Below are 23,178 nucleotides of genomic sequence, written 5' to 3'. Positions count from 1 at the left end.
CATGCCTGCCTGGATACTGCCATTCTCCCACCTTGAAGATAATGGACTGAACCTCTGAACCTGTAAGCCAGCCCCAATTAAATGTTGTTTTTTATAAGACTTGCCTTGGTCATGGTGTCTGTTCACAGCAGTAAAACCCTAACTAATACAGAAACTGAAAATATAAAAAGCCTTTCCTTCAATTAGAAAATACATATAGTTGAAACCACTACATGCCCAAGAATTTGAACATTCAATAATGAACCCTGAAGCACTTCTTTGCCTACATCACTAACTTCACAGAAAACAAACTGAAAAGCATCATTTGAAACACTTGGCAAGCATAGCCATTGACCTGAAAGAAAAAGACTTGACTGACACTAAACCTTTTATTTATTTTTATTTTAAAAGTACTTACTTATTTTTATTTTATATGTATGAGTGTTTTGCCTTAATGTATGTATGTGCACCATGTGTGTGCCTGGTGCTCAGGGAAGCCAGAAGAGGGTCTTGGGGTCCCTGAAACTTGAGTTACAGACGGTTGTGAGCTGCCTGATATGGGTTCTGAGATCCCAGTCTGGGTCCACTGTAAGAGCAGCATGTGTTTTTAACTGCGGAGCCATCTCTCCAGCCTCACACTAGGCTTTTTGGTAATTAAGAGTTTCTTGGAAAGAACTCATATACCAAGGAGTTTTTGGTGTGTATGTGTGTGTGTTTGTTGTATGTACATGTGTGTATATGTGTGTTTTCTAGCTCTGTCTATAGAATAGGCCTACAAAAATTGAATATCCAGTATATTAAGATCCCCAAATACCCAGCTTTAGTTATAATGTAGGACTTGCCACAGACAAACAAAACACCACCACCTTCACAACAATAAAAACCCAGATTCCTAAGAAAAACAATTCATTTCAAGCTTTAGGAATGTTTCAGACAAGGCTCGAATACCTGACTATTCCAGTTACTGAAGAAGCTGTTCAAGGTTATTTGAGCTCATGGTCAAATTGAAGAGGAGATTCTGACATTCTGTTCAAAGAAGGGGTTATTTGTGCTTCAATAGGATAATGGTTGCAATTGACTGAAATCTTCAAGGCATGTTTAAATTATGACTCCATATAGCATTTTAAAGAAAATGATTACTTTGGGATGATAATAAAAAACTAATGTACTCTCTTGAAAATTATTAAGTAAAGAAAAAGAATAATTTACCCCGATTTTTAAAATTGAACTAGGTACTATAGGAAAATATTCAAATAAGGTGATAAGGTCAAAGGTAGTTCAATTATATGATCAGTTGAAATATCCAAAGGTTGGGGCTGGAGAAATGGCTCAGCAGTTAAGAGCACTGACTGCTCTTCCGAAGGTCTTGAGTTCAATTCCCAGCAACCACATGGTGGCTCACAACCATCTGTAATGGGATCTGATGCGTTCTTCTGGTGTGTCTGTACTCACATACATAATATAAATAAATCTTAAAAAAATAAAGAAATATCCAATGATATACCATTTAATAAGTTGATACATTTTACCACGAAGCATCAATAGCTACTAGAATTGCAGAGAGGAGGGAAGGAGGGAGGTGACAGAGGGAGAGGGAGAGAGAGGGGGGAGGGACATGGAGAGAGAGGAGAGAGAGAGAGAGAGAGAGAGAGAGAGAGAGAGAGAGAGAGAGAGAGAGAGAGAGAGAGAGAGAGAGAGAGAGAGAATATCAGATATTTTCCAAAGGAATCAAATTGGAGTTCCAGGTTCCAAGCCTGAGAAACTGCAGAATTGAGAACAAGCGTGTTCTGTTACACTGCAGGCATACATGAAGTCAGTAAATCCCAGGCTGTAGACAAATTTCACAGCTAAATTTTATGAGAAAGGAAAAGATGAAAAGCTTGGCTGTAGATTGTAATAGACCTCGGAAATGTAAAAGGAGGGCAAACATGAAAAAAACCAATTATTACAAAGTTCAGATATTTTCTTTTGCAGGTCAGTAAAAGAGCCACGACTATCTGGAGCACGTGGATGGGACTTCTGACTGCTATAATTCTCTCTTCTTTTTGACCTGGGTGATTTATACAGGAGCTTATCTTTCAAAAATGAAACACTAGGCATGCACTTCATGTGGATTCTACATCTGCTTTCTTTTATGCAGAAAGGGTTTTAAAAGTTGTTAACAAAATAACTACAACTTACTGTTAGATTCATATGAGTGAATATGAAAATATTAAGTCCTGAAAAAACAATACTCATTAAGTTCATTCCTCCTCCTAGGAGCTGGTAGACATTAGTACTGGGACAGACAGTGGTCCATCCGGGACATGGTAAGCAGGCGTTGTATATGCTATTCTCGCTAAGCCTTTCCTTTTGAGTTCTAAATATGCTAGCCTGTAAGTGCACATTATGAACAATACTATTCTCAGAAAATGATACTTTGCTAATGATATGGGGTACTAAATAAATCAAAGATACAATCACCATTAGGCTCAATACCATATTTAAGAGAGAAAAAAAATAGTGTCAGCCTTCTTGATGAATTAGTTTCTGCTAAGAGAAAGAAAATTTGGCTCTCAAATACATAAGTATTACATATACAGAAAATAGAGTAAATGCTTTCTTTCTACTCAGTCCGAAACACAAACGTATAGCTTTCTAAAAGCATTTGTCAGTGTCTTGGTTTTTGTAGGATGAATGAGATGGCTGACTCAGATCCAGGTGAGATGAAATGGGTGTCTCTGTTAACTTCCCATTTGGGGTTTTGAGATCAGAAATCCTTTCAGCCTAGTGTCTGTATTAGTAGAACTGTGTGAGTCTGTGAATGTGAGTATAAGCAAACATAGAACTGTTTATTATTTTGACTTCTTAATATTTAAGATAATTATCATCAGGTGGGAAAATCATTATTATTGTGATACATTAATGATAATTGGCCGTTTAACATTTTCTCCCTAAATAGCCACCATGATGTCTGCCATGATAGAGAATGTCAGAGAGAAACTACCTAGAGTGGACATTTTATTTCAGTCTTTATAAGTGCCACAAAAATAGCAATCTAAGGAAAGCACAATCCAGTTCTTCTCCAGAAGTCTCCCTCTTGGTGATTCACAGAGGAGGAGACAAGCAGACCCAGCACCAGGGCTCTTGCAAACTTACCAGGCAGGTAGCTGCAGAGTCTCTCCATCGCCACCTGGACTGAAGAGTTGTGAACTTCAGCCAGTTGCTCAATCACAGATACCAGTACCACACACCCTGCGGGGAGCAGAAGAACAGGTCAGCATTCACCAGGAGCTGGAGGGTCTAGGGAAAGAAAGTAGGAAGACTGGATGCTTGAGGACATCAACTGAGGCTCAGAACTGCCCTTGCTTTTGCCTTTAAATGTCTATTGCATACCTAAACACACTGGGATTTACAGAGAAATGAGCAATGTAATGAGAAGACTATGCGTTGGGGTCTCAGAAAGTCAGGGGTTGTCAGAGTAGCTCGGCTACCAGTAATTTATGTGACCCAGGGGCAGTAATTAATCTGCTTATCCTCCAGAGAAATTAATATAAAACAATGTGAAAGAAGTTAAGAGAAAGAAATGTGTTTGCATGAGATAGGAGGAGGAAAGCTGTGCATACTACATAGGTTTTAACTTCTCAGATCTCTACTTGTTCCTCTGAGGTAAGTGTCTTTATTATCTTAGCCCACAAAATCCTGGCCTGTGACCTAGAGTCAGATTTTTAATTTTGGGACAGTAGTGGAAATTTTTCAGAAGACCTGGGATTGAGTCCTGAATTTATAACCTTAGACTCAATATCTTCCATTTTTAAGCCTTGGTTTCCTTATAAAGCAGGAAATAACACATTTTCTAGAGGGCAACTGTGCTGATGAATAGGAGTGATAATGCAATTGAGTGTGTCTTTGAAATATGACACCCCATGAAACACCCCAGGCCATAAAGTTAGCACTAGTAAGTATGAACCAAATATGCCGAGTGTCTAGAAGAAAACATGGGCACAGTAGGAATGTATTCTTTCTCTTACTTTAGCATAGGATAAGTATGAGTCCCCTGGGCTGCTTAGATCGCATTTCTAGAAGGTTCTATTACTTACCCCAATCTATTAAACTGATGGAGAGATTGAAGCATCCTCTTCCTTAAAAAAAGATACTCCTTCTTTGTATAAAACTATTGTTTTGGCCCAAGTTATATAAGTATATGAGAAGTTTCTAGACTTCATAAATATGAGAAAAGTGGGCACTTGTTAGCAGATTTGTAGCCCAGAAGTTCCATGTGAAGCTGACTAAAAGCGAGATCAGTGAGCAGGACCCCCAACCTACATACAAGTGTCATTAAAACTAAATTCTTACCATGGCCCCCAGAGCAGATGAGCAAGGCTCCTGAGCATTTCTAGACAGAAAGAAAGAAGGCCTTCTATAAAATGAGATGAGGAAATGAGAACTATCCACCTCTCTATAGAGACTGAAGTGCCTGATAACACTTTACTTACAATTGCTCTGTCCCCTCAGATTGGGGAGGGAGTGCCTACTAGACGTGAGATAGTGAGACCCGTGCTCTCAGATTCATAGGACCCACTTGCTGGTGTGTTTGGTAACATCAACCATCAAGATCGACTGGCTATATTTTCTAATGACTTCACCACCTTTGGGGGTTTTCTTACATCACCATATTCTTACATCACCATAAATTTAGTATCTGATCTTGATTAATATTCTCTGGCCTGAAAAGCATTCTCATGTATATTTGTTCTGTTTTTAAAATAGAAACACAATGAAATCTCATTTTAGAAGACAGGATACAAAACGGATAGCAAGATAATAAACTGCTCAACTCATCTGGTATGACCAATTGCACCTTCATTTTGAGTTAATCAAGTATATTAAAAACTCTAAACTGCAAATGGAACGTGATAAGTAGTTTTACTGTAATGCAGTTGAAAAGGAAAAGGCTTTGAATGAAACACAGCATGGGTTCAAATATTGGATCAGCTGCTTGAAAATGCTGTGACTTTGAATGATCTGCCCACCGTTTGAAACTTTATTCTTGAGTTTCAAGTGGACTCCAAGTTTCTTAACAGTGCAATGGAGTCTCACTCTCTTTGCGGTCTAGCACAGGGTCTGGTTCATAAAATAAGGGCAAGACTTGTTTACCGACTTGAAGAGGGCCTATTCAAGAGCTTGTTGTGGACATTTTGGTCACTAGTTGCTAGGGGGTTTCCTGGGGAATGGTTAATGCCTACTTCTGCAGCTGCTTCCCAGCTCTGCTATCTCACTGGTTTTTCTCAGTTTCCACTTCTGGATAACAGGTAGCTTCCCTTGAGCCTGACAGCAGATGCCATTAGAAACATTCTCAAATGTTCAGCGCTCCTTCGAACCAGCATGCAGTGCTCTGGATGACTTTCCATGGATGGTGAGCTACACTGATTGATGCCTGGAGTGGACGTAAAGCAGGGTGCACATGGGGTTCAGAAGTGATGGGAGAGGGCTTGGTGCTGTCACCAAGCAGAGATTTCATTGGGAATTGTGTCCAGAACTCAGCCTGTTGCTAGTATGATTCTGAACACCTTAAATACAAAAAATTCTATTACTGCCCACAAAATAATTTGCTATGGATGTCATTAAAAATATGTTCAGTCTGAACCCTTAAGCAGATGACAAAGAACTATGGGTGATTTTCATGACTGAAGTATTCTAGGATTATTTAGAAGTTAGACTAGACCCACTGCAAGGGTAGAGTAGCTATTTATCAAAGGAATGATGGCAAAAACCGTCTTCTCTTGATAATATTTTCTTGTTAAAAATAGGATAATAAAGGAGCATAAAAACATTTGTGAATTGTCATGCTGCCTGAGTTTCCCTTAAGACACCATTCTCTGAGATACTGAACCTTAAGAGGAAATCAAAATAAGCATGTTACTCCCCTCCAATAAACCTATATCGTGAAGTAAGCTCGTTTTAGTCCCACCCCTTCCTCGAAGGCTTTCTAAGTTGTTTTCCATCCCCTCCCTTGTTAATGGTGCTTCGTCTCTCTACCCAATCAGTAGCCACATCACTCTTGCCCTCTTGTTTGGAAGTCTATGCAGACCTCTCTCCTTATCTGTGACAGACACTTTCTAGTAACCCCACCACTAGCCCCCGGCCAGGTACCAAAATCTTTAAATGTTCAAGATCCTTAACCCATACATACCCTTCTAGATCCTTTAATTCACCTCTTGGTTACTTATAATACCTAATGTGATATGTTTAGTTTGCAAATAGTTGTTAAACTGTATGGCTCAGGGAATGGGTCAAAAGAAAAAAGTCTATATACATTCAAGACAGACATTTATAACACGTTTTGATCAGAGGTTGGTTGAATACACAGGTCTGTGAGTCATGGACATAAACAGTCCACTGTACTAATGACCTTGGACTGGCATTAGATACTCCTCTGATACCAGCTTCCTGGAAAGAGAAGAGTTAGCTCCAGTTTTCTTCCACTTCAGAGACACCGTGAAAGAGCACCGCACACATTTACTAAAAAAGGGAGTAAAGAAAATCTCAGGAAGCATCCTCAGGACGTGTTGAGGGACTGCCTCTCGAAGGAGACTCACATGAGCAACGTACATTGGGTGATTTTGTGGCTAGAGAAACCACCTCACTGGCCCTCTCTTTCTTCAAGTATTGGGTGGGCATAGGAGGGACGATGACAAAATCTGCATCTCAAATCAGAGGCCTCTGGTAACACTGCTTTAACAGAGGAAACATGCATTCAACTAAAGAAACTTGTCCTGGGCAAGAAAACACTAGAACCTGATGGGCTCCCAGATAAACAGTGTGATCCCTATCGAAGGGGCAGTCACAATATACTTCCTAAGTTTATAACAGCTTTATGGTAATTAGCAGCTGAAGGACTAGGAAGAGGTGACTTGCAAGAAACCATGCAGAGAAGAAGGGAGGAAAAGTTCTCAGCAGAGAATCAAGACCTGCAGCCTGAAAGAATATGACAGAAGGCTCCATGTTTTTCACAATTTAATTAGCAGCAGACTTTCTTCCTCCTTTATAATTGAACACTATAGTTTGTTATAATTAATGGCCTAATAGGCAGGCTAGGAGGCGAGATGTGGAAACCAGCTCGTCATTCAGATGAGCAGGACTGTTGGGGGACGTGGGACACAAAGGGACACTTCTTGGAGTCTTATTTTCAGAATTCCATTCCAGTGGGGCCATGGATTGGGATTTCTCTTTCTTGAAAAATCCATTCCAATGCTTATTTGCGTTTGTTTTAAACCATGGCTTAAAAGGATGTGTACAAAGTGTCCTGGGCTCCTGGGGACCAAGTCTGCTTCTTTATAGTATAGGCACAGGCTTCCCTTTTGACTTTGACCCAGAGAAATTCCATCAAAGACTGACGGCTGTAGCCCCTTAGCACTGTTGGCTAAAATTGGAAAATCATTAGGTAGATAAAAAGGAGCCAGGCCCCGGGGAGGTGGGGAGAAAAAAGATAGAGAACAATAAAAGTCAGTTGTCTCTGAAGACCAGGCAACTCCTCCCAGGCTCATCACTTTGCCTAGTGAAGAGTTATGATCAAAAGAATCCCAGACATGCAGGTAATGGGGTTTGAAGCACTGAACATCCTGTCTGGAAACAGCTTTGATGTGGAGGTCCATCTTCACCTCCCTCCAGTGGGCTGGACTCCCTTCCAGTTGAATTATTAATTTGGGGTCTGCAGTGAATGCATTGCATTCTTCAGCAGCAAGAATGGAGGGATGGGAAAGAACTGAGTTATCTTTAAGGGGCTGACCACTGGGAATTTGACCATGTTTCACTGAGTACATGGGCAACTTTAATTGTACTTGGTGCATTTGGGGGGGGGCGGTGTACAAGGGTGGGAGGGTGGACCTGGGAGTAATGGAAAGTGAATGTGACCAGGTGCATTGTAAGAATTTCCCAAACAATCAATAAAGAGATTATATTTGGAAAAAAATCAAAAGCACGAAGGGCTCACTTACAGTCTAATAAGAGATTTCACTGCTTTGACAAGCTAGTGATAATTTTCCTATAAGAGACGTGTGCTGAGCAATCTGTCCCAGTAAAGATTACCCTCTGGCCACTAAGAAAAGGCCTGGCTCTGTTGAAGCGAGTGTTGAATCTGGAAATGAGGACAGGGGAGAGATATACAGTTTACTCAGTGGTCTCTGTCTGTGAGCTCATCCCTGGAAAATCCCTTTTTATCTGTTGTCTGGAAATAGTGAGTTTAATAGAAGCAGTCACCCCTGATTTAGTGACGAGAGAAGCAAATGGGTCTGAGTATAACCACGTGCAACAGGGGTCCACTTCCGGACCTTAGGCAGCTCACTGAGGCTTGCGATTCTGCATGTGTAGTACAGTAAGAATATGGACCAGATCAACAAATCTGCTTCTCATGAGGAGTGAAACTCATTTCACTGCGCTTTAGAATGTTCAGGAAGTGACAGTGACTTGGGATGGCACCCATCCCTCAAGAGGCTCTGTGGCTCTCAGTGAGATTTGAACTCTTTTAGGTTGTAGCTAACATGTGTGAGCTAACCTGCCAGAGTGAAATTAAGACAACCCAGCCAGAGGCCTTCCAACTAACAGTTTTATGAATGCGGCCATTCTAGATCATCCATTCCTGCCATTTCACCATCTACCAGTTGTGGTCAGCTGCCCGTGGGGTCCCAGGCTATTTCAGCTACAGTCATTCAGTGAGACCCATTCTGAGCAAGTAAATGATCCTCATGTGTTTGTACCAGAGTTGCAGTGCTACAATGATACAGCCAATAGCATGAACACAGTGCCGCAGCAGCAGAGACACATTTAACAGGTGTACTTCCTCTCCTATCTGCTGGGGCAGCCACATGGGACAGACAGATTTTCATGAACACTTTAAAAAAAGAAAAAAGATTTATTTATTTATTTCATGTAAGTGAGTACACTGATGCTGTCTTCAGACACACCAGAAGAGGGCATCAGATCCCCATTACAGATGGTTGTGAGCCACCATGTGGTTGCTGGGAATTGAACTCAGGACCTCTGAGAGAGCAGTCAGTGCTCTTAACCGCTGAGCCATCTCTCTAGCCCATGAACACTTTTTGAGATGGAAGTTTAGAATCTTATCTATGAAAATGTGTGGCCTTATGAGTGTTTTATTTGTCTTTTCTAGGGCTGAATTTCCTTGTGTTGTAAATATCTAACCTTTCCCTACATTTGGGTAGGTTCTAAGGCTCTGTTCCTTTAACCTAACTGTCACTCTGAATATTGCTTTTGATGAGAAAATGCCCAGCAAGTTTCAAACTGCTGACTGTGCCACGAACATTGGCAACAAGAGAGTACCATATTAGGGAGTTACTGGTGAATGCAAGAACTTGAGGCATTAGAGAGCAAGCAGAAGGCGAGCAAGGCACCGAGAAAAATTAGGCCTTGTGGAGATGTCAATAAAGCATGATACCAGTGATTTGCACTTATACACATTTACTTAACAATATACCACCATGGTCTCCTTTTAACTTGTGTTGATAATTCCATACCTTGGATTCCTTTTCAATTACAGCTCTATTTTATTCACTTCTCCTACAATTGATTATTTTATCTCAGTGTAATACATTTCAATGGTTAAAAACTTTATTGATTTAATTATTATTATTTTTACATTAAATTTTTATAAAAACTTAAATAAAAATTAAAAATTTAATAAATATGACTTTACATTCCTTTAGATCATGTTTCTTTATTAATAAAGTTAACCTAAAAACAAAATGCCTTCCCAATATATGAGAAATTACTTAATGATAAGGTAAAATCTTATAAAAATTCTAATTCTTAATGAAATGGTTGGGTCTCCTAAACTAATACCCATATCTGTTAATGAATATTATTTATCCATACACAAAAGTCAGCATAACATACGTGTCTGTTTTCATTTTTATACATGCAAGTGCCAAGAAAGATATTCACGTAAATAAATGGTAATAGTTATATTTTTCATGCAGAAAAATCACTCAGTTCTTTGAACTTCCTCAGATTTACATACCAAAAGTCTAGAATGTCTATCATTGAAAATTATTTGAAATGATCTATAACCTGACAACTTTATTGTTTTCTCTAGTTTTTCTGAAAGAACTAAAAATCAGCTGACTTGAAAAACAGTGTCATTAATCGAGGAAGTCTTTGAGGTTTTTTTCTTATATATATAAATATACCCTTAAATTAACTAATACTTACCTCTTAACTATACTTATTATTTTGCTTACATTTGTGAAGGCTAAAAAAAAATTAAGAAAGTGAAATATTTATATTCTCCTTTCATTTTGTATATATGATGTTAACAAATGCTTTTGTGTGTGGCGTTGGAAATGGTGAGGGTGAAATTAGCCTTTGATCTGGAAGGAAACCATAGTTCAATGTTCAATGAGCAGCAGAGTTTTCAAAGCTGCCTTTTATCAAGCTGGGGGAGTCCACTGTTCTTTCATAATTTCTTGAGCTATCTTAAGAGATCTTGTCAAATAATTCACATTTCTGCTGGGTTGATCATGTATACCCTTTATTTTGCTAATGTAGTGCATTCTATTAATCAACATTCAGATAATAAGTCAACCAAGCATTTCTAGCAAAGATTTGGTCATAGGGTACCTAGCATTCATTTAATTTTATGCTATGCTGAATTTATTTTGTGTTTTAAGAGATTTTTTTAAAAAAAAAATCTACGTTCATACAATAATGTTGTGGACACAGTATGAACTGTTAACTCTTTCTTGTGGTGTCTGTCTGGGTTTAACACTAGAGCAAAACCGAACACAAACTGGGATATCTTCCCTTCTCTTTTATTTTATGAAAGGAATTAATTACATTTCATTGAAATTATTTCCTTCCTAATATTTTATGGAACTCACAGATGAAAACAGCTCGTGAACTTGGCTGATGTCCCTTAAATTCATGTTTTTCTTGGAATTTGATCATATGCCTTATTTGAAACTGGTGCAAGTAGTAGGATAAGGTTATGCAAGACTAGACGAGGCCCATAATCAATAAAGTATTCTCACCAGAAGATACAATGACACATGCAAAGGAGAAAGGTCACATGACGATGAATGCAGGGGTTATGCAGCTATAAGACTAAGAACAAGAAGACGTGCAACCCCAGAAGGCAGGAGACAAACAGTTTACTTCAGACCCCCAACCTCCACACTATGGGAGATTTCGTTCTTGTGGCTGTAGCCAGCCTAACTGTGGTAGTTTTGTTGTTTGCAGCCCAAGAACACTAATCCAACTTCTGATTATTAATTTAATCTCTTCACTTGATACAGGCCCATTCAGGCCTTTTATTGCTTAAGTCATTTTTCAGTATTCTGGTCTTTACAGTTTTTCCCCCATTGTATCTTAATTCTTGACTTGCATGACACAAAATTGTCCATAATGTTAGTGTACAGGCAATTCCACTGGACTGCCCCTCAGAGACCTAGCAGTTGCTCATGTCATGACCTGCCTCTGCAACCAACCACCTGGTTGGTACCCTAGATGTGTGTGTGTGGGAGTGGGTATATAAAGGACCAACCACCATCTCAGCTTTCTCTCTGTTCCAGGGATTCTCTCTTCCTCTCTCTGTTCTGTCCCCTCTCCTCTCTCTGCCTCCCTTTTCTCTGCCCTCACGGCTCTGCTCCCATCTGTCTGCCTGTCTACATGTCCACTCACCTGCTTTATCCCTGCTCCAGGTCCTCACCCCTCTCCCTCCCCAGGAAGGCTACTTTACACCAGGTCTGCGCCATGGCATAATTTCTCAGGGGTGCTCCTTGGCTTAGGCCACCAAAAGCACCCCTCACCACATTACATTTCTTAACACATAATATTCTATTATAATCATTTTAGTTTCTTGTGGGTATATAGTGATGCTTTTGTTGAGCTTTTTGAAAATTATATTTATCAATTTTTAAATGATAAGTTCACTTGAAAGTTCATTGATTTTGTGTATCTCCTCCAGTAACAGTATCTGGTTTTCATTGGTACACTTGCTTTGATTTAATTATTATTTATTCTAATGTTTATTTTCTTTATTTTACTTAGTTTGGGTCTGAAGCATTGTTTCTCTGGATTCTTGAGGTAGAATGCAGGTTATTGATTTTAAATCTTTCTTCTAAAGAAAGTTACATTGCTCTCTAAGCATGATTTAGCTGGCATCATAAGCCAGCTTCTTTTGTTATGGTTTTGACATAAAATATGTTACTTTGCTTTCACATTTCTCATTATTGAATTTTAATTTGATAGATAACTATTATGATTTCAATCCTTTAAAATAAATTTATGCTTACTTTACTGAACAACCTATACTTTATCACAGGATTGTCTTAGCCTCAAAACTACATCCCAGGATAATTGTAACCAAGGAGTACAATGGAAACTTAAAGTCACTGAGAAAAGAAATTGAAAAGAAGGAAGAACTTCCCATACTCATGGATTGAGAGGAATATGATGAAAATGGACATCCTACCAAAACCCATCTACAAACTCAACGGAATACTCTTCAAAATTCCAATGTAGCTCTTCATGGAAATTGAAAACACAATCTTAAATTTAATATAGAAATACAAAGACCTAGGATAGTCCAAGCAATCCTGAACAACAACACACCAAACAAACAAACAAACAAAACAGTAAGAGGTATCACCATTGCAGATTTCAAGTTATACTAGAGTAGTAAACAATGAAACATACATGGTATTGTATAAAGCAGACACACTGATCAATGAAATAGAACAGAGTACACATGTATACGTCCTCAATACCACAGTTACTTCGTTTTTGACAGAGGCCAACAATACTTATTGGAGAAAAGAGAACATCCTTTGTACCATGCTGGTCAAACTGGAGAAGGCCTGTAGAAGAATCACACTAGATCCTCATCTCTCACCCTGCACAAAATTCAGCTGTTTCAAGGACCTCAGCATAAGACCTGATACTCAGGATTTAACAGAAAGTAGGCAATATCCATTTACTCATTGGCACAGGAAATAACTTTTCTGAATAGCATCCTGATAACACAAGCTTTCAGTTCAAAACTAAAAAAAAAAAAATTTTGGAAAAAAAAAAAAAAAAAAAAAAAAAAAAAAAAAAAAAAAAAAAACAAAAAACAAAACTGTAGAGCAAAGGAAACTATCATTTCAGTGAAGAAGCACCCTTCAGAATATATATAACTTTACCAGATCTATATGATAGAGAGTTTGTATCTAAACTATACAAAAAAACACACTAAAAACAAACAAATAGAACAAACAAAAACAAAAACCAACCAACCAAAGAAAAAGACCCTAAAACCTAAACATCAAAACCCAAGAAAAACAAAACAAAACAAAACAAAACAAAACAAAACAAAACAGCAACCAAGCCAAGTAAAAACTAGGGTATGGACCTAAACCGTTCTCAAAAGATGAAAAACAAATTGCTGAGAAACAATTTTTTGAAAATGTTCAACATCCCTACCTATCAAAGGAATGAAAATTAGAATGTGAAGATTAAAAAACAACAGAAGCTAGCATGGTTGTAGTGAAAGGGGAACATATATGGGTGGGATTGCAAACTGGTGCAGTTGTTATGGCAACCAGTGTGGAGGCTGCTCAATAAGCTAGAAAGATATCTACTCCAAGATCCAGCTACACCACTCTGGGACATTACTTAAAGGACTCCGTATTCTACTCTAAAGATCCCTGCTCATCCCTGCTCACTGCTGCTTCATTCACAATAGTCAGGAAATTGAAACAGCCTAGATGTCCATCAGCTGATGAATGAGCTATGAAAATGTGGTGTATTTACACAATACAATATCATTCATCTCTTAATAAAAATGAAATTGTAGAATTTTTAGGTAAATGAATGGCACTGAAAACAATCATTGTGTATGAGGTAATGCAGGATCAGAAAGACTAAGATTACATGTATTCTTTCATGGTGGATGTTAGCTTTGAATCTTCAAATACTTACGTTTCATTGTTGAAAATCACTGACAGGTTACAGGGAAGGGCTTTCAAGGAAGAGGATGCAAAGCACACTGTGATAAAGGGTTAAAAAGGAATAGTGGAATAGAATGGGTTAAATTTGGGTTGAGAGGAGGACAAGGTGGAGGAGGAGATATAGAGAGGGATAAATAATACTAAAGACCTTTCAAAAAGTCATATGAAAATATGCTGTTGTAGAAGCTTCCACACATATGCATGTGTACACATACACAAACACACATACATACACACACATGTATATGATGCATATGTATATGTATATGCATATGTATATGTATAAGTATATGTATATGATGTATATGTATATTTTTAAGGTAAAGTTACCTTATAACTTGGCAACAATGCTGCTCCTAGACACTAGAGACTAATCACTAAAAACCCCAGTGCTGAGAATGGGCTGCTTCTATTGATAGAGCTGTTGGCCAATGAGGTCCTATAGACCCCCCAAAACTGCACAAGCTATTACCAATGTACTTGATTATCCTCTACAATGTAATGGTAAGACCCTGTTACTGAAGACACTGCATACTGAGTCATAGAACATGGAGAAGTCAAACTATTACAGACCTGAATGCTCATCATAGAATCTTTTGTTTGCAGCATATGGCATGGAGATCCACAATTGGCCAGTGTTGGCAAACCCTGCTATTTATGGTCACAGTCTACTACATCCAGATAGTTTCTCTGAGCTCAGCACAAAATGGAGAACCCCTTTTCCCATCAGGGTTCTTTCTTCTATGCCTCACCTTGTCTGAGGACAGAACCTCCACACCCCCTACCTGAGGCAGGTCACATAGTCCTTAACAGAACTTCTATTACTGTTACTGCCAACTTGAGTCTTAGAGCATGGAGAAGTCAAACAGAGCTGAATGCTTCATCCCCATTCCTCTTTCCAGATAAGAATCTGCCCAGCAAGTACCTGGGATTCCAAGCATTTTTTAGTACTTTCCCTTCCCACTCTTCAAGGCTCATATATAGCCCTTATTCACCCCAAATAAAGTATATGTGCACAAGCTATTTCACTGAATACCGTCCAGAAGAACTATAACCCTCAGAGCATCCCCACTCCCACCCCTCTCCAGCACTCATAGCCAGGCCATGATCCTAGATTCCACCTTTTCCAGGCTATGCTTCATCCTTCCAGACCAGTGTGAAGCAGAGCCTGGACTACCCAAGAGAAGATGCAGAATAAGGAAATCACAGGCCAGGGTGAAGAAAATAAGAGACCACAGAGTGCTCAGCCTTGAATGTAACATCTGCCTGGATCTCTCTTTTCAAACCATAGGGATCATTGAGGAAAAGGGGATAAGAGAATGAGAGGCTGATGTGGGTGATGACTAGAAGTATGTTCTGGAAACAGGAGGGCAAAAGCACACATGAACTCATAGCAGTTATGAACAGCATTCATAAGCCCTTTATGTGTCTACGAAAGACCAAACTCTAGCACAGAGGGGAGTTGGCCATGAAATTTCACTATTTGTGGAGGTATTGGCAGTTAATTGTTAGCTGCAAGAAGAAATAAAGTTAAGCTTCCTCTAAGAGTATAGCCCCTGGTACATTGACCAGAGGGTCAATCCTATCCTATTTTGGCAACACAAATTGGTCTTGATGGGTTCAAAAAAAAAAAAGAAAAGAAAAGAAAAAGAAAAAAAGAAAAAAGAAAAAAGAAAAAAGAAAAAAGAAAAAAGAAAAAAGAAAAAAGAAAAAAGAAAAAAGAAAAAAGAAAAAAAAACAGGTGAGAAAAGAACAAGGCAGGAAGGGTGAAAATAATCAAAATGTAGTTTAGGAAATTCTCAATGAACAAAGAAAAAACGTTTAAAGTTAAAAAATGGAGCTGGGAGATGATAAAGTTGGCAAAGTGCTTACAGTGTAAGCATGTTGGCCTGAGTTTGACTCCTAGAACCCATATTATAAACAAACAAACAAACACACACAAACGGTCCTAACGCACACCTCTTTTGTTGTCACTAGGTGGGGGACTCTCAGATGTTGGAAAAGTCTTTTGTGGTTTCCAGACACATATTCCTCATTTTTGTTTAGTTCTATCTTTTATAAGATGGAAGAACAATTCAAATATTAAGGTATATTTTTGAATTGCATAATTTTCTTTACAATTCTGTGACATTTTTTTTTTTTTTTGTATTTTAAGGCTTCTATTAAATTCACACACATAGGGACAATACAATATATAATAGCTTACCTCTTATCATTATAATGATTCCCTTATCATTTTAAAATATGCCACTTTGTTTTTATACTATTCTATAGCTTAAAGCATATTCTGTGGCACAAAGTAAGAAGTCTTGTAGTTTCTCTTTCTTTGTCAGATCTTTCTCCATCCTTGTATTTTTATCCTATTTATGCCTTTAAATCTAGGCATGTCTTTAGTATACACACTCTAGTTAGATTCTACTTTACAAAGAACAGGTTGTTTTGATTATATTGACCTTAGTGTGGCGTGTGTGGTCCCCACAGAGTATGTCACTCTGTAAGATTTCTAGCTGCCTGTGTTGTTCATATGTGTTCTTGTTTGGTCTTCTGTCTTTGCTCTTCTCCTTCTCCTTCTCCTTCTCCTTCTCCTTCTCCTTCTCCTTCTCCTTCTCCTCCTCCTCCTCCTCCTCCTCCTCCTCCTCCTCCTCCTCCTCCTTCTTTTTATGTGTGGAAACAAGGGTAGTTAGTATTATTTCATCCCTTTTATCCCTAGTGACTTTTTTTTAATTAATNTTTTTATTAGGTATTTTCCTTGTTTACATTTTCAATGCTATCCCAAAAGTCCCCCATACCCACCCACTCCCAATCCCCTACCCACCCACTCCCCCTTTTTGGCCCTGGGGTTCCCCTGTACTGGGGCATATAAAGTTTGCAAGTCCAATGGGCCTCTCTTTGCAGTGATGGCCGACTAGGCCATCTTTTGATCCTAGTGACTTTTTTATTAGAGTTTTACTTGAGTGTTTGCCTTCCTTGTGGTTCCTGAATTATAATGTGTAGCTTCAATCAGTCAAAATTTATATCAAAGTAATAGTAATTTAATTAGCACAAAAGTTTACAGATTTGTTCCTATACTGTTCCATTTCCTCCCCTCCCTTTGGGCTAATTCTCTCATGTTAGACCAGACAATACAGTTACTGTTTTAAGTAGTCTTATTGCACATATTCAAAGCATATTTGTGTATATAAATATATTATCTCCTTTTATATATACCATAATTCATGCTTTTCATCTCTTCTTATGACTTTAAATTACTATATAGTATGTTTTATCTCTGTTCAAAAGACTTCTTCTTTTAGCCCTTTTTAAATTTTAATATATGTGTATGTCTGAATAGCATATATGTATGTACATGTGTATATGGCATATATGTGTGTATGAGTGTTTTCATATATGTGGAAAAATGCATGTAGAAGCCAGGGGCTGACTTTGTGTGTCTACTTTGATTGTGTTCCACCTTATTTGTTGAGGTAGGGTCTCTCACATGAACCTAGAGTTCAAGGATTTGGCTAGTATAGGTAATGACTTTGTTCTTGGGATTTCTTGTCTTCCAAGCAGAGGGATTAGAGGCCACACTTGCCCAATATTTATATACATACTAAAGACTGGATTATGGTCCTGGCACTTGTGTGGCAATTTTTCAGCCTTTATAGTACTTATTTTTTAAGTTATTTATTTTTATTTTACCTATATGAATGTTTTGCCTGAATGTACATATGTGCAGTGTGTGTGTGTGAGCCCGGTGTCTACATAGTTGTAAGCCACCTTGTGGGTGCTGGAAATTGAACTTGGGTCCTCTGCAAGGGCAGTGAGTTCTGAGCTACTGAGTCATCTTTCTAGCTCCCCTTTTATACCTCTTATATGACAAAACTGCTTCTCAGTTTTATTCATCAGGGCATGCATTTATATTTTATGTTCATTTTATGTTGTAGTTTAATACAGCATAGAATTCTGGGTTACTAACTTTTGCCCTTTCTCAGCACCTTATGTCATTCGACTGCCTTCTGCCTGCATGGCTCAGAAATGAGGCAAGCCATTAGTTAGTCTGCTTTCCTGTGCAAGAGACGTCGTTTATTTCTGTTGTTGTGTTCAAGGGCTTCCTATTACATTGTTTTCAGGAGACCGGCTATGAGGCGTCAGGATTCAGTTTGTATTTATTCTGTTTGAAGTTTATGAGGAGTCTTGGTTCTATAGGTTACTATTTTCCTCTGTTTTAAAGTGGTGTTGACTGTTACCTTTTATTCAGACAGCTTTACAAACTTCCTCTTTCTCTTTCCTCTCCTCTTAGAGCACCCACTTCACAGATGTTGAGAAATTGGACATCATAGCACTGGTTCCCGAGGTTTGGATTATTTTCCTTCAAGTCTGGTCTTCCTTTAGCTTTGTTTTGGATAATTCCCATTGATCTGTGCTCAAGGACTCTTGTGAATTTCAAGTCTGCCCAGCCTCTCTAGGGAATTAACAGTGGTTTTCAAGTCTAGACTTCTCATTTGGTCTGTTCTTATCATCTTCTGTGTCTGTTTGAAGTCAATTTGCTGAATGTTGGCAAAATACTTTCAATTTCGTTCTTTCCCATGGATTTCTGTGATTACTTTGAAGTTCTTGTTAAAACTAGTCCAAGATAAGGCAATTAGCCTGTGGATCTGTAACTTTCCGATTTTCCCCACAGTATTGAACATCTAATCAAACAGTCTCTGCAGACACAGCCTCTATCCAGGAGTTTTGTTCACAACTTGAGAGTTGTAAAACAGTGAGGCATTGGAGCAATTTGTTTTTCTTTCCAAATTAGCAGAATGACGTTTATTCATAAAAGCTTAAACATAAAAGCCCCGATTTAGTTAGGGTTGCTATTGTTGCAACAAAACACCATAACCAAAAGCATATTGGGGGAAAGGGGGTTTAATCAGCTTATACTTCCATATTGCTGTTCATTATTGAAGGAAGTCAGAATAGGATCTTAGTCAGGGCAGGAGCCTGGAGGCTGGAGCAGGTACCTTATGAGGGAGCGCTATTACTGGTTTGTTTCCTCTGGCTTGCTCAGCCTGCTTTCTTATAGAAGCCAGGACCTCCAGTCCAGGGATGGCCCCACCCACAATGGGCTCTCCCACTGCTCACTGCGGCTGGATTTTATGGAGGCATTTCCCCAAATGAAGCTTCCTCCTTTCTGATGACTCTTGGCTTGTGTCAAGCTGACACACAAAACCGGACAACACAGACTATGAAACTGAAAAGAAAAAAACAAAACCATAAAGCATACAAAAATCTCACCAGTAAATCTTGTCCAGACAGAAACCATTGCTATTTACTGACCTCTATCACATGTGTAAGGTTATAATGTCTATTTGGAGAACGACTTTGGGCATAAGTCAGAGATCCTCTTATGTGATGTTACATAGTATTCAGTTTGGTGGCCTTTGCCCTTCCTTTTGAGCATTTTGATGTCTGTTAGACAGACTTTTGAGGCCTTTGTTCCTGGTGTAGTTCTCTGGTGTGTTTGATGTTACTTTGCTCACAATAACAAAGGGATTTGTGTATGTAATTGGGATGTTAGTCAATTTACTTTGAGTTATTATTTTTTCCTGAGTGGGCCTGAAATAATCAGCAAATCTTTTTAACTGAAGAGTTTTCTCTAAATGGTGCTGGACAAAGAAGACATCAGTATGCTGCTAACTTCTTATGCTGAACAGCAGCCTCTAGTTACTGAGTTTTTAAGCAAAGGGACCCTGAGTCTACAAATGGGAGGTGTTGAATGCTGTCAGCAGCCAGTGAAAATTCAGACCCAAATGAGTCCTAAAAGAGAGTTCAGCCCTGTGGTGCGCCCCTCTCCCCCCACCCCCCACCTCCCCACCTCCTCTTCACATATTTGAATGTTAGGAAGGATTAGGAGGGGTGGCCCTTTTTAGAGAACATTCCTCATGTTACAGATGGTGGGCTTTGACATTTCAAAAACCCTCACCAAAACCAGTAGCTCTCTTTCTGTCTGTCTTCAGCTTACAGATCAGAATGTAAGCTCCCAACTACAGCTCCAGATCCATGCCTTCCTGCCTGCTTCCATGTTCCCTGCCTTGAAGGTCATGACTCACACTGGAAACGGTAAGCAAGTCTCCAATTAAATGTTCTTTATATGCTGCTACGGTCACGGTGTCTTTTCATAGGGATGGGACAGTGTATCTAAGACAAAACCCATCTGACATCTCGATTTTAACCCTTTCAATTCTGAGCAAAGAAAGAACCCAGCTTACTATGTCCAAATTTCTGATGTACAGAAAATATGAGACAATGAATACGTGTACATTTGAGCTTATTAGTGAAGAACAATTTGTTACATATCTATAGAAAACTACACTATGAAATCATTTTATTATTTATTTTAAAAATTCCTTAGTGCATATTCACTGAAGAGTCCTGTGCTATGTCAGTTTTCATATCACAGCCTATGTACAGAGGATAGTTATTCTGTCTAAGCTCTGCCCCACAGTTATCTGGCAACAGCCAGATAGGCCTGACCCACTCTAAAAGGGGCTGCTTGACTGCTTCTCACTCTCTTGCTCTTTCTCTGCTTCTCCCACCTACCACGTGCTCATGGCTGGCCTCTCCTCCTCTACTTCTCTACTCCCTGACTGCTTGTGGACGTTGTACATCGTGGTGCGCACTAGGCTCCGCACCACGATGTACAACGTCCACACTCTGCTCCCTCTCCCTCTCCCTCTCCCTCTCCCTCTCCCTCTCTCCCTCTCCCTCTCCCTCTCCGTCTCTCTGTCTCTCTCTCTGTGTGTGTCTCTCTCTCTCTCTGTCTCTCTGTGTGTGTGTGTCTCTCTCTCCCCCTGCCTTTTTCTGCCTCTACTACCCTCCTAACTCCCCTCCCCATGCCCTGAATAAACTTTATTCTATATTATACATGTGGCTGGTCCTTCAGGGATAAGGGATGCCTCAGCATGGGCCCTTGGAGGCATCCCATTCCCCCACAGCTCCTTAGAGCATATCCCTCCCCTCTCCCTCTTAGTATCTTTCTCCTTAGAGCATATCCCTCCTCCTCCCCCTTAGTATCTTTCTCTAAACACATCACCAGGCGAGTTACTTCTCTCTTCCTAGCATGTGGGCTCTGAGGATCAAACTGAGGCTGCCTCCCCTGGGGGGAGGGTGTCTTTTTAAAACATCTTCTCCCCACAATTTCTGCTGAGTGCCTAGGGGAGATTTGCAGGTGCCAGGCAAAGCTTCTGTCTTCCAGTCACCTTTCCTTTCCTTTTTAAAGTGTTGCTACAGAGAGTCTCTTAAGGCCTTCGAGGCTCTGTCTTAAGTGGCTCTTTTTGCTTCCTCTCACTGGGATAGTAAAGCTCCCAAGACTGTGGCAATCCCTCCAGAATGGACTCTGGATTTGTGAAGTTTCCTGTTTTGCTTAGCTGTTAAAGTACAGTTTTACCCATCACCCACCTCTTCAGGCAGCTGTTACCAAAACTCTCCAGTGTTTTCACTGAAGATTCAAGGGTGTTGTATCTGTATGTCACTCTCAGCTTCCAGAGACCACTACGAAATCTTTCTTGGTAGAGGAATCTCTGCTTTAGAACCCCTCAGATTTACACATGTGCTCTCCACATGTTAGCATTTAGTTTCCTTGGAATCTACTTTGCAATAGGTTTAATCTCTGTACTTTTTAGAACACAATTTCAGCCTATGTCTTTCTTGGTTCTCTGAGTCCTTGTGATGTGGTATCTCTATGTGTAATGTGCTCCCTTACCGTGTGTGACTCTCATCCTGCTGGGAAGGAAGGTGCAGAGGGTTAAGCAACGTCCCCAGTCCACATGTGCAGAGTGGGAGATTACAGACTCATGCATCTAAGAGCCTGGACTTTCTTTTCCTTACTCTTCCAATTGTTCTTGTGTGAATAGCTAGAAAAGTCAGTAAAGCGCTGCACAGAAAATACAAGCCACGCATGATCTCAGCATCCAGAGAGAACTGTGCAAGAGATTTCACTTAATACTCTGCAACTCTGTCGTTCCTTCCTCTTTCCCACAGAACATTCACAAAGAGAAATTATTATTAACTTTTCCCCTAAAGATTCCCATGCTGCCTTTATTTTCTGAAACTTCTGCTCCCTGTGTGACCTTGTCTGAAAGTCACAGATGCTTTCTACTCTCTGTTGTGTTTATCTGTTTTTTGTTTTTTTGTTTTTTTCTTTTCAAGATTTTGACTCCAAGACACTACAGAGAAAAGAAACTAGACAGGATTTGAGTAACACAAATGATCAGAAAGCTTCCATTTATATAAAGATTGTACTGAAGTCAATGATAATTTAAAATTAAACGCAAAGTGCTCAGGAGAGAAGGATACACAAGATTATCCGAATGAGGAATGAGTGGAGAGGCCCCCAGAGAACCAGGGGTGACCTGCTAAACTCAGAGGGTCTGGAAGTCATTGGAGCTGCAGACAGATATCAGACTAACAGGGTGGGTCCATACAATTGCTGAGAGATGGCCCTGTGATCTTTATAGCCGTGAGACCTTGGCTATAGCTCAAGGAGCTCTTAGGGCTAAGGACAGAGCCCACTCTAAGTCTGAGATTATTAGTCGTGAGTATTGTGGTAGTTTGAGAACTAAATCACTGTTGAGAGGGGAGGAAAGGAAGAAGAGAACTCCTGGCATCCACGGGGAATGTGAATGGCAAAAGGAAATGCTTCCTGATACCCACAGAAACTGTGTCTATGAGCTGCCCAGTTACAGACAAACAAACTGAAATCTGTGTGTCCCCAAATTATGACCATGACTTACAACCTTCCCTGCCAGCTCTGTCTAACCCTCTCCAATTTCTGTTAATGAAACTCTTTCCCCATTTATACTATTTTGAGACCACAGAACCACCTTTGTCTCTTACTCCAACCAGAGTTTCTGGGGTATGCCGAAGGGAAGATGGTCTGATTCTGAGGGCATGCTTAACAAAACATGAACAAGAGCATGAATGAAGCTTTGAAACCCTTATGGCTTCCTCAGATTTAAAAAGGACCTTCAAACCCTCAAAACTCAATGAATTAATTTAACTGTCGATGAAAAAGCAGAAGGACTATCTGGCTTGTAAATCATCCCGTACTGCTTGGATCCGGGACTCCGCAGAACTTAGGAACTTAGTCTGCACAGGTGAGAGTGTGCACCACAGAGGCAGACAGCTTCTGGGACAGGCGGGAGCCACAGAGCCACTGAGGCAGCACCCTTTTGGGGCCGCAGACATCCAG

At 39.6% G+C, this 23,178-nt stretch overlaps 1 protein-coding gene across 2 annotated transcripts in view; it reads right to left on the bottom strand.

Moving 5' to 3' along the window:
* Positions 1–23,178, bottom strand: part of Aoah (acyloxyacyl hydrolase) — a 202,897-nt gene that overhangs the window by 175,097 nt on the left and 4,622 nt on the right. The window contains exons 1-2 of one of the 2 annotated variants that reach the window (XM_029468428.1): positions 4,315–4,362; positions 3,118–3,213 (exon numbers count right to left, since the gene is read on the bottom strand). In XM_029468428.1, the coding sequence (XP_029324288.1) occupies positions 3,118–3,145 (28 nt within the window). In that variant the 5' untranslated portion in view covers positions 3,146–3,213; positions 4,315–4,362. Of the gene's footprint in view, positions 1–3,117; positions 3,214–4,314; positions 4,363–23,178 lie in introns of those variants that run through there. The other variant, XM_021180609.2, reaches the window with a different exon arrangement.

This window comes from Mus caroli, chromosome 13, assembly GCF_900094665.2.
Source record: "Mus caroli chromosome 13, CAROLI_EIJ_v1.1, whole genome shotgun sequence".
Classification (NCBI taxonomy): Eukaryota; Metazoa; Chordata; class Mammalia; order Rodentia; family Muridae; genus Mus; species Mus caroli.
This window is presented reverse-complemented; position numbering and strand designations above follow the sequence as displayed.